Source organism: Apteryx mantelli, chromosome 9, assembly GCF_036417845.1.
Source record: "Apteryx mantelli isolate bAptMan1 chromosome 9, bAptMan1.hap1, whole genome shotgun sequence".
Taxonomy (NCBI): domain Eukaryota; kingdom Metazoa; phylum Chordata; class Aves; order Apterygiformes; family Apterygidae; genus Apteryx; species Apteryx mantelli.
The window spans coordinates 11849852-11865751 of NC_089986.1; the positions used below are offsets into that span (position 1 = coordinate 11849852).

The window sequence follows — 15900 nt, forward strand, 5'->3', positions numbered from 1 at the left end:
CTAGAAGGTTTGTTTCTGGAATCACAAAAACTGTCAGAAGAGCTTTCCCTAAGGAAAAAAAAAAAGTTTCTGTGTATGTCTTTTGAAATAGCTGTAACTTACCTATCTTCTCTCTCCCTCTTTTTCTCTCTCTCTCTCTCTCTCTCTCCCCCCCTAATTTTAGATATGACATTGTTTTTCTTCCTCCGTCCTTCCCTATTGTTGCCATGGAAAACCCATGCCTGACCTTCATCATCTCTTCCATTCTGGAGAGCGATGAATTTCTAATTATTGATGTCATTCATGAAGTTGCCCACAGCTGGTTTGGAAACGCAGTCACCAATGCTACTTGGGAAGAGATGTGGCTGAGCGAGGGGCTAGCCACATATGCCCAGCGCCGGATCACCACTGAGACCTATGGTATAGCTGCAGAAGTGTTTTTCCTTATGATGTGCCTAATCAGTAACTGAGAGTTGGTTGCATAGAATACTTGCCTTGGGAGCTCGGAGTCTGTAGGAAGCTGTTTTTCTTTGTTGTTCTGGAACATGCATGGCCCTAGATTTTGCATTGACCATCTTGGATGCTTAGGATATGAGGTTTGTTTGGCTTTAGGTGGATTCAATACTTGATATATAATAGAGGGGTTAGTTGAAATGTGTACAGTGTTATAAGAAGGTTTGTAGGAACTTTGGAATTACTGATACCAGGCAGGAGTTCATCTGTCAGACCAAGGTGAGTAGAGGATGCTTCAGAGAAGATGTAAGAAATCTTATTATAGTTACATTGTGAAATAACTATCCTCTGAACAAGTATCTTTCTAATACTGGTCAGCTAGTGGTTAGCTGCTGTTGGAAAGAATGATGGTATCAAATAAAAGGTACACATCTGCCTAGCTAACTCTTTATCCATCTGAGGCTCTCTGTAGAGTTGTAGAACCCAGCCTTTTACAGCTTGTATCAGTGAATTGACAGGTCAGTTGTGTGGCAGTGTCTTTAGACTGTATAAATCATTCTTACTGCTTTTCAGCTTAATTGGACTTTTCTTGAAGTGATTAATAGGAATGTACATTTTTCTTATTTGTCCTGGCATTCTCTTAAAAGTCTGTGCCACGCGTATTCTTATGTGTTTTCTTAAATGATCTTATTCTATTCATCTTCCTGAAAATCTTGGCAGCAGGAGTGTTTAGAAGGATGCCTTTGTTTATTCATGTATATTGTTTTTGGAGATAAGATGATGATACTGAAATTGTAGGGAAAGAAGTGCTGTGAGTATATATGGAGGCATTACGAAGTATAGCCTTTGAAAGCTGTTGTATGCTGAGTGATTCCCAATGTTTAGGATTCTCTTCTATTAAGTCACGTTATGTTATATGTGACAATGATATGAATAGGTTGAAAGATATCTTTGGGTACACATCCTCTATCCCATCTTAGTCTCTCTCTGGCATAAGATGTGATCCTTGCTGATTTTGGTCTGTTCTCTTGATTTGGAACTGGTTGTTTCAAAAAGCAATTGTTCAGGAAACTGAGAACTGCCTCTTCCTGTGCCATTCTTTATTTAACTTTTTTCTGCAATCTGTTTTGTTTCTAGGACGATCCTATGATCTAAATCCTACCCTTTCTGAAGTCATTTCTGGAGTATCTTTTGCTGCTAATAGAAAGGCATCTTTGTAATGGCATTGTTTACAGAAATGGGAGTCTAGTGACCACCACAGTTTTTGGATCCTACCTAATCCTCCTCCCTATTTCTAGCTTGAAATAATTGCCCTGAATACTGTCTTGGTACTTGCTTCCTCCTATGAGGCAGATCTGCCCCTTTCTCCCCCAAACAGATTCTTCTACCTTACAGACATATCCTGGTTCTTCATTCCCATTCTGTTTATATCAACTTCTTATATATACAGTGAGACTCTGAGATTGTACCTATGTAACAAGCCCTATCAGTGAAGTTGAAGACTTAGCAAAGAAAGCTGTGTTAATGGTCCCGGATGTTAGGTATCTTCTAAATCTGAATCCATTTCCCGCACCTTTCTACATCTGCAAGAGTATAATAAAGATCTTCTTGACTTACCAATGAAGTACAGCTAGTTTGGCTTGAAAGCAGAAACACTTTTAGCAGCATGGAACATTCTACAGTGCAGTTAGAAGAGGAAGAGTAGCCAACCCAGTTGCAGCTACTAAAAAAATCCTAATGAGTGGAAGGTGAAAACTGTGTGATACAAGATGGCCAGGATGCTAGATAAAGCTTCAGAAAGATCTGCAGGATCTTTAATAGACTTGCTAAATCTAAATCCTTTTCTGTTTGCACCTAAGAGGTGACATTCCCTAAGTAGTATCCCTGACACTGAAAACAGAATCATAAGAGAAATATCTACTATTGTACAACTGACATTACTTTTTATAGCACATGGTTGCCCCTTGAAAGTTACCAATACAATAGTTATTCCAATGCTGTTCTGCTTATCTTGCAAGAATTGATAAGATGATATCAAGGATGTAAATTTTAGCATAATTTTCATGCTGCTTAATTCGTTCAGTACAGGCTGCTGCATAATCAGAATGAGTACGTACACTGTTTCAGGTTCTGACTTCCATTGCAAATCGCAAGGAAATTTTACAGTCAGTTTCCCTGCCATTACATTTGTGATTCTCTCTTGCCATTGTCTTTTACATTTTCAGTAGTCAGTATTTTGTACGTGTGGCAGTTCAGCAGTCATTTTTCCACAACTAACCTGTTTCTTTCTGGGATAGGAGCTGCCTTCACGTGCTTGGAGACTGCATTCCGCCTTGATGCTCTCCACAGACAGATGAAGCTCCTTGGAGAAGACAACCCTGTCAGCAAGCTTCAGGTTAAACTGGAGCCAGGTATTGCTTTTGCTGGAGCTACAGTACACAGAATTTCTATATACAGATGCTGGAATAGGGACCAAAAAAAGACTAATTTTTACATATCCTTTGTAAAAGAAAGAAAAATGAAATTATAGTTAGTAAAACAGTCTAAAAGTAAATGAGGGAACTTGCCTTCAGTGAGCTGCATGTTCTGACCTTCAGTTTTCAAAATATGGATGAAGTTTTCTTCAAACTTTGCTAACTCACCTATATGAATATTCTGTTTAAAAATAAAATGTACAGACTCCTTGGGCAGAAATGAAGTGTGAAAAACTTCTGCCTTGAAAGCTGAGTAGCTCTGAACCTCTGAATGTGTAAACTTAAGTAGTTTATAATGAAAATACTTGGAAACATCAGATAATTTTGTTTTATTAAATGTTCCTCTTTTTATGTGTTTGTGTAAGTAATAACTACAGATGTAAGCATAAACATAGAAACATATGTACTTGCTTTCCTGTTGAGTCAACTATGCAGTGTTAGAGGCTGTTTGGTTATCTCCTGAGCCAAATATGCTCTTGCATTCTAGCGCTATGTGCCTCTTTGTTGATAGTTCTCTAATTTTATCATTATCTGTTTCATTGAAACTGGACATGGAGCTCCACTCCGTGAAGCTGTCTTCACTCTAGATACATAAAATAACCTAAAATGCACGTAGGGATATCACTGGCACTAAGTGGAATGGAAGAGCAAATGGTTAGTGTGTTGGAAGTCTCCAAAAAAGGAATATGTAATGCTTTCCTTATATTGAAATCTGTGGTGATTCTCCAAGTTTGGGGCTGAAAAAAGTTTTGTTTTCAAATTCCAGGTGTGCTTTCAATGTCTTCTCATTTGAAGTGACTTGTTCCATAGGGAATTAATATTTAGCCTACAGTCATTGATTTTTTCAGTTGTATGCTTGGACTGCTTCTCAGATGACACTGAGCAGTAAATTAAATGTACTGATAACAGGCTTGTTTTGTTTTTAAGTCACTGCACCTCAACTATGAGATCTCTAGGGGGTCTGCACATTTAGAAGGGTTGGAAACTAGTGTCCTCATTAAACAGTGTCTTGTAACGTTGTTGTTTTCTCCTTTCAGGTGTAAATCCTAGTAATTTAATGAACCTCTTCACCTATGAGAAAGGCTACTGCTTTGTTTACTACCTATCCCAGCTCTGTGGAGACCCAAGACACTTTGACTCCTTCCTAAGAGTTAGTGTGAATATGTACCTACAATGCCTAAAACATGTGCTTCTCTTGAGATTTAGAATTGCTTTGGTTTCAGGTTTTGTCACTGTGACTAATTGTCATGGTGATTAAGGGTAAAATAGAAAACAAGGATGTCTGAGATGGAAGAATAGTGTGGCCCCTTCTGCCATGCTGGGATGATTCTCTCAATGTTTTTTTGTGAGTTTTCTCTTAAGTGTATGTGCCCATGCTCTTCTTCCATTTCAGATTCTGAGCTTATGAGGTTGCCAAATACAGAGGAGTAATATATATATTTTTTATCTCTTGTTCTGTGCTCCAAATAATTAAAAAGGTGTTCCAGCATGGATTAGTTATGACTGGAATGATGTGACTTTATTCAATACTAAAAGTTCTCAGCATTTGCTTTTTAAGCCAGAGTGACTGGAAAACCAACTCCTTGCAGAAGGCATGGTTTCCTATATTTGGGGACAGGTTTGGTATCTTGGAGCACATTTGCAAAATTCTATAGAAAATTATGTCAGCTATTGACTTCTTTTTGTAAAGTGACACAACTCAGTGCTTTTTCTGCATACATTTTCTCTTTCTTCTCCTCTTCCCATCCATCCCCCGTTCTGTCTTTCTCTCCTGTATAGTTATATCAGTATGACTTCAGTCCATAGTCTCAGTGAATAATAGGGTAGCCAGCTGTGCTCCTTTCACAAGTGTGAAGTATGAGGAAACCTTCCTGCCCTTGGTATGTTAGTGTGTCAGTGATCTGGATCAGAAAAAACGGTACTCAGCTGTCAGTATCTTTGCAGCTACCCTATTCTTTCTTGTTAGGGTGCTTTCCTTGTCTTATGGTGGGGGGGAACATTTTCTTGATTTAAACCCTCGCCTGCCTTCCAAATACCTGTTCTCACTCTTCTATCTATTTTTTATTGGATGCAGTGGTTCTCCATCAATTGAAAGCTGTCTTTCTTCTAACCATAATTTATCCTTTATGCTGTTTCAGGCCTACATTGAGAAGTACAAGTTTACCAGTGTTGTGGCTCAAGATCTTCTGGATTCCTTCCTGAATTTTTTTCCAGAGCTGAAAGAGCAATGTGTTGAGAGCAAAGCAGGTAGGGAGGAATTTTTTTTAGCTAACTGCAGAAACTATAGAAACTCTGGATGATAAATTTTGTGTTTGCTTAGAGAATGCACGAGCAAATGCTAAGTCTGAGGCATACAAAACCCTTTGGTAGGAGCCAGATGTTCATGTTAAAATTGGTTGTGATGATTTAGTGTTACTGCCTCTGTGTTGGGGAATGAGAATGTCTTAAATTGCCACACAGTTTCAGCCTTAATCATCTGAATGCCCCTTGGTTAATGTTCTGATTAACTCATCTGTCACTCTGCAGACAGTGTGATCAGTGTATATGACATTTACACATGTTCAAATGGAAATCATCATGATTACAGGGAGAGGACAATGAGAACTTACACTGAAATTCCATGTATTTTAATTACAGGAAGCATACTTTGAAAACTGTAATGTTCCCAAGATCCTTTATGCATGTAAACTGTCTTCCACAATGTTTCCTCTCTTGTCATCCTCTCCTTATAACCTCTCCTTGCTGGTGGATTTGCAAAGATCTGTAGTCTACTAGATCAGTAGACATTAGCCTGTTTTCTTAAAGAAATGAGACTACTGTGATCACACCATGTGTCCATCCTTGCAAATAACCATCAAACCCACTTGGTCAGTTTAAACCAAATCAGCAGTGGAGTACAGCTCTGCTAAGTTTCTACAAGCTTTGTGGAAGCTGCCTGCAGAGACATGTAAATTAGTGCTCCTACTGTGGGAAAGGCTGCAGCATGAGCTCAGCACTTCTGTGTTTTGTTTGGCCCCCTAGTTGGCTAATGAGGGAACCACAGTCTGCTGACTCTGCTTGGTTAGTATTCAGGGGATGCAGGAGAGAGGAGTTTTAGGGGAGATGGTGTGGAACTGCAGGTGTTGCCAAGGGTAGGAAAGCGCTGAGGTGGTAGAGGGTCAAGGAGGGGCAGCTCTGTTGGAAAACAGGCTCTGTTAGTTGTCACTTGTTGAGAAACTTTTTCGGTTTTACTTACTGATGGTATAAATGAATCTAAAGTTGCTTATGTTTTCACTGGTTGGGGTAGAAGGGGTTTAATCAGCCCTCTCGCCTCCTTTTCTTACAAAGCAAAATTTCCCCGTTTTTTTTTGGAATCATAGACATTTGTCTGCCTAGCAATCTTGATAGCACATGTTTCTCAAGAACTTATCATTGCAGTGAGTAAGTACTAGATAACGTCACGGTTAAATTTGGCAGAGATTTTGCTGGCACTCTCCCACGTGTAGCGTAGGCTACCCTGATGAATCTGCCAAGACTGATTGGGACACTCTCAAGATCTTGCTTCTGGTATGTCACTATAACTATAGGTTGGTCTGATTTGCTATTGTTAGAACCTCTCTAAAGTGTGCTAGAAGCAGTTCTGAACCTTGAGACTGCCAAGCCACCTATAGAAGACTGCTTGACACGTTTTGGTGCTCCTTATTCCAGGACTGGAGTTTGAACGTTGGCTCAATGCTACAGGACCTCCGTTAGCTGAGCCAGATTTATCTCAGGGATCCAGTCTGACCAGGCCAGTGGAGAATCTCTTCAAACTCTGGACCACCGAGCCTCTGGATTCTGCTGCTGCTGCCAGCAGTGTTGACCTCACTAAATGGAGAACGTTTCAAACCGTGCTTTTTTTGGACAGATTGCTGGATGGGTCACCACTGCCACATGGTGGGTACTCTGTCAGGATGGTAGAAAAGTATTTTTGGAATGAAGACTTGAATTCTTTAGTTTATTTTGTTCAACTATCACCAAAAAAAAAAAAAAAGAAAGAAAAGAAAAGCCCCACCCCAAGTTGAGTTTATCATTCATTATTCTCTAATGACCCTCAAACATGACAAAATATGTCTAGTAATATGTTCTTTCTCTGTGTATCTGCTCTCTTCAGCGGTGATAAAAAAGCTTTCGGAATGTTACTCCTCTCAGCTGGACTCCATGAATGCAGAGATCCGTATCCGCTGGTTGCAGATTGTAGTCCGAAATGACTATTATCCAGACCTTTACAAAGTCCGTCGCTTCTTGGAAAACCAGGTACTAACTGCTGGATTAAAATCACTGCACCTCTCAGTGCATGAGACATGTGCATGAGACATGCGACGTGAAAGACCTTGGAACTTCTGCTTCCTGGCCAAGTGTAGACCAGGTGTGTTGCAAAGGGGCCGAGCATGGCTCACCTGCTAGCGGGTGGGGAGGAACGGGCAGATGTAATTTGAATTGCCTACCAATAATCTCTGCTTTTCTAGCCTAACTCAATACCCTCGTCTCAGCTCTGCCCAATGCATTTTTTGTGTTGCTTTGTAGCAGCCCTAGCTTTTCTAGAGCAGAATTTTTCACAATACTAAATCATGTGATTTTTTTTTTTTTTCCTGTGAATATTTACACTTCAGGCAAGGCTAGGGCTCATCAAATTCCTTTCAATAGCTGTTTTATTGTGCAGGAGCAAAAGGTTAATGCAGGCATTTGCCGTGGCCTGTTCTCCTTGGCCTTTTAAGTAATTCTGTTATTTGTGGAAATAGTTCAGTCTTAGAGAACAAGTGTGTTATTTTTTATTTTTTTATCATTTGTAAAAAAAAATCTTTGTATTAAATTGATTTAGAATAGGCTTGGCTATGTTGTGAAGAAATGTGATGTTTGTCTCCAACCTGAAGTCATTTAGGGCTGTCTGAGCAGTTGTAGAATGGTTGAACCTCTTGCCTTTCACTGAAGTGGTATTATCCAGTTTTCCTTTTTTGCAGATGTCTCGGATGTACACAATTCCACTTTATGAGGACCTTTGCACTGGCACCCTGAAGTCTTTTGCCTTAGAAATTTTTTACCAGACCCAAAACCAGCTGCACCCCAATTTGCGGAAAACCATCCAGCAGATCTTATCACAGGGCTTGAATCCACTTCCTGCCATAGACACTACAGCAGTCACTACAGACACACCAGCAATGGTGCTTGAGGACAAAGTCTCAGAGGCCACTAATGGTGCCATTTCACTCAGGGATGTTAATGTGTCTGCTTAGATCACCAGCTCATGCCAGCCATGAAGCTTGAAAATGGGGACAGGAACAGAGGAAAGATACAAAGTGTCGCCTCCTTTCCCTCAGCCCTGCAGCTGCAGTGTATTGTTGTAACTGGATTTCTTTTCCCAAAACACAAAGCAAATGTGCCTTCAAGTACCCAGCGTGTGACACTGCCAGGCTTCAGAGATCTCCTTCAGCTGTGGGATGGATATTTTGATTCATTTTATACAGAGCAGGGACTCCTGGGCAGTTGCTTCTCCAGGGAAAGTGGATAGTTCTCTTTCCTGAGGCTCTTCTGGATGATTTCTCTGAGTTTCTTTAGTTTGAGGCCACTGAGGCACATCCGACTTGCTGTGTGTATGTTGCTGGGGAGTGTATATGTATCCAGCTGCCATTATCCTGATATTTGGGCCAGAGTTCTGCAAAGGAGAGACTCAGGAATTTTAAGTGGCAGGAAAATGTTTTCATGTTATGCTCCTTACTGTGACAGAAGTGTTGTGATTTGGGAGGTAGGGGACTAATGCGTAAATAATTGAGAAACTAATTTTAAATAGTGCCTGGGTTTTTTCCCCAGTTGGATAAATAATAATGCTTTATATGTATATATATCTATATATATGAATATATAGATGTGTATATATATTCATATATATATGAAGAGCAGGGAAATCTTATGATGGATTTGAAATCCCTCCCTAGTTAATCCTACCCTCAGTTTTTCCTTTGCACTCATTGGGACAAGCAATAATGAAACATTTAGGCTGAAATTTTCAGAAAAAGTTAAGTTAGGTGCCCAAATGCCATCAATTCTGGTAGTGGCTGGATGCCTAAATCTTTTTAACTGTTTTGATAAGTCTAGCTGCAACCCTTGTTAGTGTCTAAGGATTTGTAGCATGTGCATTCTTCAGATGCACTGTGGGTTTTCCATTCTGTCTTTTTGGAAGAATTAACAGGACCTTTTATTTAATTTTTTAAAAGATCCTTAGCATGTGTTGGGCCTGTAAGTCAACCATGGAGATATCCATGCTAAAATTTTATTGCCTTGAATAACAATTGCCTGAATAACAGTTACTCAGTCATATGATAGTCTGAGGGAAGCACCCTCTTTCTTGATGTGAAACTTTTAAGCCCCGCTTTACCCGAGTCTGTTCTCTGACTCATGGAGGTGGGAAGATGCCAATTCATTTACACAGCATGCTATTTCTCTTGATCACTAGCCAGGCACGGAGGACGGAGAGATCCTCTCCTCTCTTCTGTGCCATCTGGTCTCAAAAATGCTGAGGGCAAAGCATTGTCGGGGTTGCTGTTGCAACCCGAGGGAATTACACAGTACAGGTGATGGTTCTTAGACTCTGTGCCACATTCTTTAAAATGTGGGTCATTTGTGTGCCTCTTGGTGAGCTCCCAGTAATGGTCTCTGAGCTGATGTATGACCATGATAGTTCGAATAAAAGGTCAAACCTTTGGAAGAGGCTCAGCTAAAGGACGTGTGAGAGAGAATCCGTTGCGTCCTTTTGGGCAAATTTTAGCGCTGCTATGAGGATCTCTATAGCACAGGAAGAAGGGACACTCGGGAGATTTTTTCACCAAAAAATCTGTTTACACCCATGTGTGGATGGGGACTTAGGTGCTGTTACTGGATCTGCGTTTTCTGGCTTTAAATTAATTTGGACTTCACTGTAGCCTTAGCCTGGGCTGAACTGGGATAAAGCAATAATAAACTCAGGCCTCCTTAGTATTTCGTTAGGTTTCAGAATGGGCCATCTGCATTGTTGGGCTTGAGAACTCCAAGCTCTGCTCTTTACTCCTTGAATGGGATTATCTTTTTTGTTCTGTTTTGTTTTCCCAAAGGGGATGGAGAATGATGTTTTCTGTACAAATCTCTTTCCTTTTTATTTGTTGCTCTGTTGAAAGAGATTCGTGCAAACTGACTTTCCACTTCCTGAGTTGCCACTGTTGGTGCTGCGTCTTCTAGACCCCACTGCCAGCAGTGGCAGCCTGGCCAAGACCAGTGACCACTAGCATCATTTGGAATCACAGGCCTCCATTTTAACATGTTTTATTTTGTGGGAGAATGTATGTGACCCTGGTGGGAATTTTTAATTTACATGGATGCCTTATGATGATTGTCAAATTAAACTAAGCTTTGTGACAAGTCTAGCCTTTCTGGCTGTTTTTTAGTGTCCCTGCTATAGACATATGGAAGAGCTAACTTGGTACGTTGTCTTTGTTTTGTTCTTTTCTGGAGTACAGCACATAAGGAGTTTGGAAGCTACTTAAAAGCTGCACAGCAAAAAGTTGGAGAGGAGGCAAAAGAAAATAATCAAAAGTAAATATTATTTGTTGTATTACAACTGTCTGAAGTACATCAGATCAGTTGTGTGTTTGCATATACGTGCATCAGAACAGGGAAATGCTGGCTGAACCTAACAGACTATTTCCTGATTAAAGAATGCAAGATTTAAGTTAGCATTTCTGTTCTCATCTCTGTGAGATCCCATCAGATGGCTATTTTCATAAGACTTGTCCTCTGAAACACAGAAGCAGAGCTGGATTTGTTGAAACTATTCCATGCTTCTTTCTTCAGGTACTTTAGCTCTTCCTGTGAACAAGGAGTGCATTTTTATTTTGAAGAGAGGAAAAAATTGGAAGCGTGTTTGTGGAGATAAGCCTTCCTTTTGTTGATACAAAATAAATTAACGCTTCAGGCAACTTTCTATCATGATCTGTCATAGACTTTGTTGACTGGAAAATTAGACTGAGATTAAATAGAAACTGTTTATGGGCCCTATCTTTGCTAGGTTCATTTCTGATATGTTAAAGTAAAATTAATACAGCAAATCAGTTTTATTTAAGCAGATACCAAGAAATACAGTTATCTTCCTTTTTCTGAAAATCAAAGCTATTATTTACCTTGTTTATTTCATTGTGGCCTTGAGCAGGGTGATATGGGATCTAGAAATATCACTTGTGGAAAAGCTCTGAAGAGCTAAATGCTTTAATAAAATGGAATATTGCTAACTTTATCTTTTTAGCATTTCATAGTCATGTTGGCTAATACATTAAGTATAATTCCTGTTAGCTGCACATATTACTCTGCCAAACTTGTATCAGTAATTATGCTGCCATGGTTAGATTACGAAATCCTAACTGTGCACTCTCTATTAACCAAGAGCAATTCTAGCAAGCATCTCAAACATTATGATTTAACCAAAGTTTTGTCACATTCTCACACTACAGTGACCTTGGCCATTGCCTTTTTTGGATAACAGGCAACCTTCTGTACTTCTAGGCTAAGCACACTTACTGCACAATTCACTTAGGTCAAGCACACTTCTTCACTCTGTTTTCTGTGCTTGTATTTGTCCAAAGTTAAAATACCTCAATACAAGCAACACTTTTAAATCACTGGACACTTGTTTTCACACTTTTTATCATAGATTAGTAACAACTTAAAGTCATTATGACCACAATATCAGACTTTCTGTATAAAACAAGCCACAGCAGAAATCACAGTGTGGGATTTATGGAACCACTAATGCCTGAGATACAGAATTATTTTTCTGTTCTGAAGACCAAATTTAAATGACACTGAATGTGCTGAAGCCCTGGCTAAATTGTTCTAGTTGTTAATTATATGCCCTCCTAAAAATATCTACCTAATTTCTAGTTTGGATTTGTCTAGTTTCAGCTTCCAGGTCTTGAAGCTACTGCCTTGTTTGACAAACACTGGAACTGTTTACTGATAGTAACCTTTTTCCCATGTAAGTACCTCTTGATTCTCAGAGAAGACAAATTGAGTTGTTTAGTCTCTTGCTGCAAGGTATATTTTCCACACTTCATGTATTGCTTTAGTTCTCGTGTGGAGCATGATGTTTCAGCATCCTTTTAAAGTGGAATCGCCAGAACTGCATACTGTTTCTCAAAAATTACCTCGAATGCTGCTGTCTGTATATTCTGCACCAACTTAAAAAGAGATTTTTATTAATGTTGTTGGACGTATCCTGTTCTTTCAGTAATTACGATAGTAATTTGGGTACCGCCTAGAACATGTCATATATTGACATGGTAACCTTTTCTCTAATACCTGAGGGCTGTAGAGAGAAGTTATTCCATACTCTGGAGGTGACTCTTTTTTTTTTTTTTTTTTTCATTGTCTACAGAGGAAGACTAGCTAGTTGAGTTAAATTATTGTCCTGGTTTGAATACCGCCCACCACTCCTTCACCATGTGCATGCACCTTCTGCACTTGAAAACTCCTATCTCTGATCTCTTGTTGAGAGCTAGGATTGTGATAAACATGGCATGCTCTGTGCCCCACAAAGACGATGTTTTACTATAGTAAAGAGAAGTCTCTCTTTAAAATTTAAGAAATGGCATTAATAGGTTTTGCAGAGTATTGGATCCCTTTCCAAAAGCATACTTACTGAGATGCTGGGTCTTAAGGAAGAGTGGGAGGTGACATGTAAGGATGGGAGACTGGAGTGTTCTTCATGCCTCTGTGATTTGGAGGAAAGTGGCACAGGGATTAATGAGCCCAAGACGTGTGGTTGACATTCTGCATATGATCTATGGAAGCATCAGCTTCTTGCATTGTTTTAATTTTGGTATCTTGTATCATGTTGTTCTTGGGCACTGTTGTAACCAGCATGGAAGCCTGGAGCTGTGTTCTGCCTCATGGTGCATCTGAGGTCATGGTGCAAGTCTTTGTCTAGCAGTGGGAGTCTTCCTCAGGCTGAGCAACCCCATCTTTCTAGAAGAAGAGTGAGTCTTCCCACTAGCTGAAGAGAATACTGTATTACCAAGCTGCTTCAGGCTGTCTGAAGACCATCAGGGACTTCTTCCACGCTCTCCTGAGCATAAAACTCAAATCCCCTCTCTAAAATCTCCCTTAAGCTGCAGAGTGAGATTCTGCGCTATCCCTCTGACCCAGCACTGGCCACTGTCAGCCTAGGGGTATTGCAGGGACTAATAAAGCTCCAAGGACTTTGTGCCTTCCTGATCTTGGTATTAGGATCTAAAGGATTGGAGGAGTTCCCCTGTGTAATTTAAGGATCCTCTATGTGTCAGAGTTTGCCTGGGTGGTGAGGAGGGAATCTTAGGCCTCATCCATGGGCCAAGTGAATCTTCCTTTTTAGAAGACAGAGGTGAGAATGTGTGTAAACGGCATTGCTCAGATCACTTTTTACCTCTCTACCTGTCCTGGAACCGTCTGCAGTTGGAGACAAATGACCAATGTGAACACAAGGTTGATGAAACCCAAGGACTGTGGAAAATGATCATGAAAATATCATCAAATACATATCTAACAAAGGATGGTCTTCACATTGAAATTAGCTTGCTACTTAACCACATGCAAATTCCTTTCAACTGTTTCAATTCCCACAGAAACGACTCAACCTCTTGGTGTCTGTTCTCTTCTCTTTTACAAGGAAATATGAAGCACCTATGTGAAGTGTGTTGAGAAACTGACATAAAGGCAAGTGTCATTTTGTCTTAAAATATCCCCTTCAGGACTTGCTGTCTAAATATACTTGTGTTTCTGTCTTCAGGAATAGGTGAATCCAGTAGGATTGCCAGGAGGGCAACAGAGAAATTTTTCTGCTGCCTTTGTTCTGAAGAGCTTTGGGGTTGGTAGAAATAAAACACTGCCTGCTGCATAATGGATGAATTTCACTGCCCATTGCCAGCTTTGCAGTCAGGGCAAGCAAAGTATATCACTTATCTAAGAGACCAAGAAACTTCCATCTCTTTCCTTCTTCTAACAGAATCATAGATAAATACAGGTAGATGTTTAACTAGTTCACTGTTCCAGACAGGATCTACTATATTTACAATATTAGAGTTCAGCATTCATACTACTTCCTATAATCTGCCCTTTAATGGATTTTTTACAATTGTGCTCTGTGATTGCTGTTTCCAGATGAAAGCAGCGAGGGTGAAATCACACAGATGACAGCCTCACTGTTTCTGAGACAGAGCTCTTTTTTTCCTTTCCCTCCCCCAACAGAGACCTATCCTGTGTCAGGACAGCCCATGCAGCTGCCTGAGCATGAGACAGAGGGGTCCTTATTCTTACTGACGGCAATGTTCCCTTTGCTCCCCAAAGGGTCAAAACTCAAATGTGAGAAGTCTTGTTTGTTGATCAGATTTGCTGAACGCAGTGCAGAAGCCCTGTGTCTGTAAAACGGGTGTATGTAAGGAGCAGAGAGTGTGTTTCTGCATCAATCACTGTCATTGGACAACTGTTGGATCATCTGTTAGTTACCTGCTAGTGTTTCCATTCCTTTAAGGCTGAAGTTTGAGAGACGAAGTTGAGTCATTTCTTTCAGAAACGAATGCAGAAGACTACAGCGCGCTCTGTAGATCTCTCTTCTTAAGAGAACCTCTCTACGCAAGGATCAGGTGATAAAGCCCTTTGGCCTGCTTCAGTATGCCTTTGACCCACCTGAGAGCTCAGAACTAGTGGTGGGGTTAGTGAAGGGTGGCCTGGAGGGGGCCTCTTATTCCTGTATTTTATTTATTTTCCCTTTTTTATTTTATTAGACAGTGGTATCTATCAAAGTATGGGAATCACCATGCTCCTTTGTCAGCTCAGCCCTTTGACTATTATTTTGTGATAAACTCTCTCAGATATTATCTATGCCAGTATCTTTGGAAATCACTTCAACAGTGAAGACCAAGAGCTTCTACATCTGTTGGCCCTGCTTTTATTCCGAAGGATCATAGACATTTGTCTGCCTGGGTTTGTTTTCCTCTGAGTCCAAGAGATGTTCAGGTGAACGTTAATCTTTTCTTCTTCACCTGTGCTCCAGAGAATTTCCACTTTCCTTCCAGGTTATCACTGAATATGAAATACCAGGGGGGCTGATGGTGGCCCCTTCCCACCCCAGAACCTTGTAAACTCCGTGCCTCAAACCAGCTCAGGAATGGCTCTAGGAGCAGAGAATTCTTTCCCGTAATTTTAAATATTTTTGTAGGCTTGTTTGGGTGAAAGTTCCAGACTCTGAGGAGTACTTTCCTGAGTGGGTCCGGGACAGCTGCGTGAGCATGTTAAGGCAGAAGGTAGGCGCAATGCACAGGCTGGAGCTGAGCGAGCGGTGTGGGAAGGGGGTTATCGCCGCGCGGAGACGCCAGGCCCCGCGTCTGGAGCGTCCCTGCTCTGCTCTGTCTCCAGCCTTGTTTTTGCTCTCCAGCTCCTGCCTCTTCCAAGCCGCCCTTTCTCTGCTTCTGGAGAAACGCTTCACCTCTGCGGCATAAACAGGATCACTAGATCCTGACTGCCACGGGGACCCGAGGGGGGCGATGTGGGGCGCCCCCTCCCCCCCCATAACTCCCCTCGGCGCTGAGCTCCGCACGAATGCGGGATTTCGGGTGCGCCCCGGGCCTGCCCCGGCGCCCGCGCCCGCCGCGGGGCATGCTGGGACTTGTTGTTCCCTTGGTCCGCAGGGTGCGGCGGCGCCTCTCGGCTGACGGCTGCGGATTGGTCGTGCGGCACCACGTGCCGGCGTGCCGCCTCTTCATTGGCTGGGGGCCCGACCGTTACCTGTGGGCCGGGCGGGAGGTGGCGCGCGCTGGGCGGAGGGTGTCCGGCGTTGCTGCGGTGACGGCCGGCCGGCCGCCCCGGGCATGGCGGCGGGGCGCGCCCCGCGGTGAGGAGGGGGCCGAGAGTGCGGAGGAAGGGGTCGGGGGAAGGGGCGGCCTCGTGGGGGAGAGTGTGTGGGGAGGGGGCCTTGTGGGGG

The 15900-nt window shown here is 41.7% G+C and overlaps 1 protein-coding gene across 1 annotated transcript in view; it reads left to right on the plus strand.

Annotated features, from left to right (window-relative positions):
• Positions 1–12146, plus strand: part of ABCC5 (ATP binding cassette subfamily C member 5) — a 77773-nt gene extending 65627 nt beyond the window's left edge. Inside the window, exons 34-40 of the mRNA XM_067301713.1 lie at positions 164–399; positions 2730–2843; positions 3944–4056; positions 5045–5153; positions 6594–6821; positions 7039–7181; positions 7886–12146. Coding sequence (XP_067157814.1) covers positions 164–399; positions 2730–2843; positions 3944–4056; positions 5045–5153; positions 6594–6821; positions 7039–7181; positions 7886–8158 — 1216 coding nt within the window. The 3' untranslated portion in view covers positions 8159–12146. The remainder of the gene's footprint in view (positions 1–163; positions 400–2729; positions 2844–3943; positions 4057–5044; positions 5154–6593; positions 6822–7038; positions 7182–7885) is intronic.
• The last annotated feature ends 3754 nt before the right edge of the window (positions 12147–15900 follow it).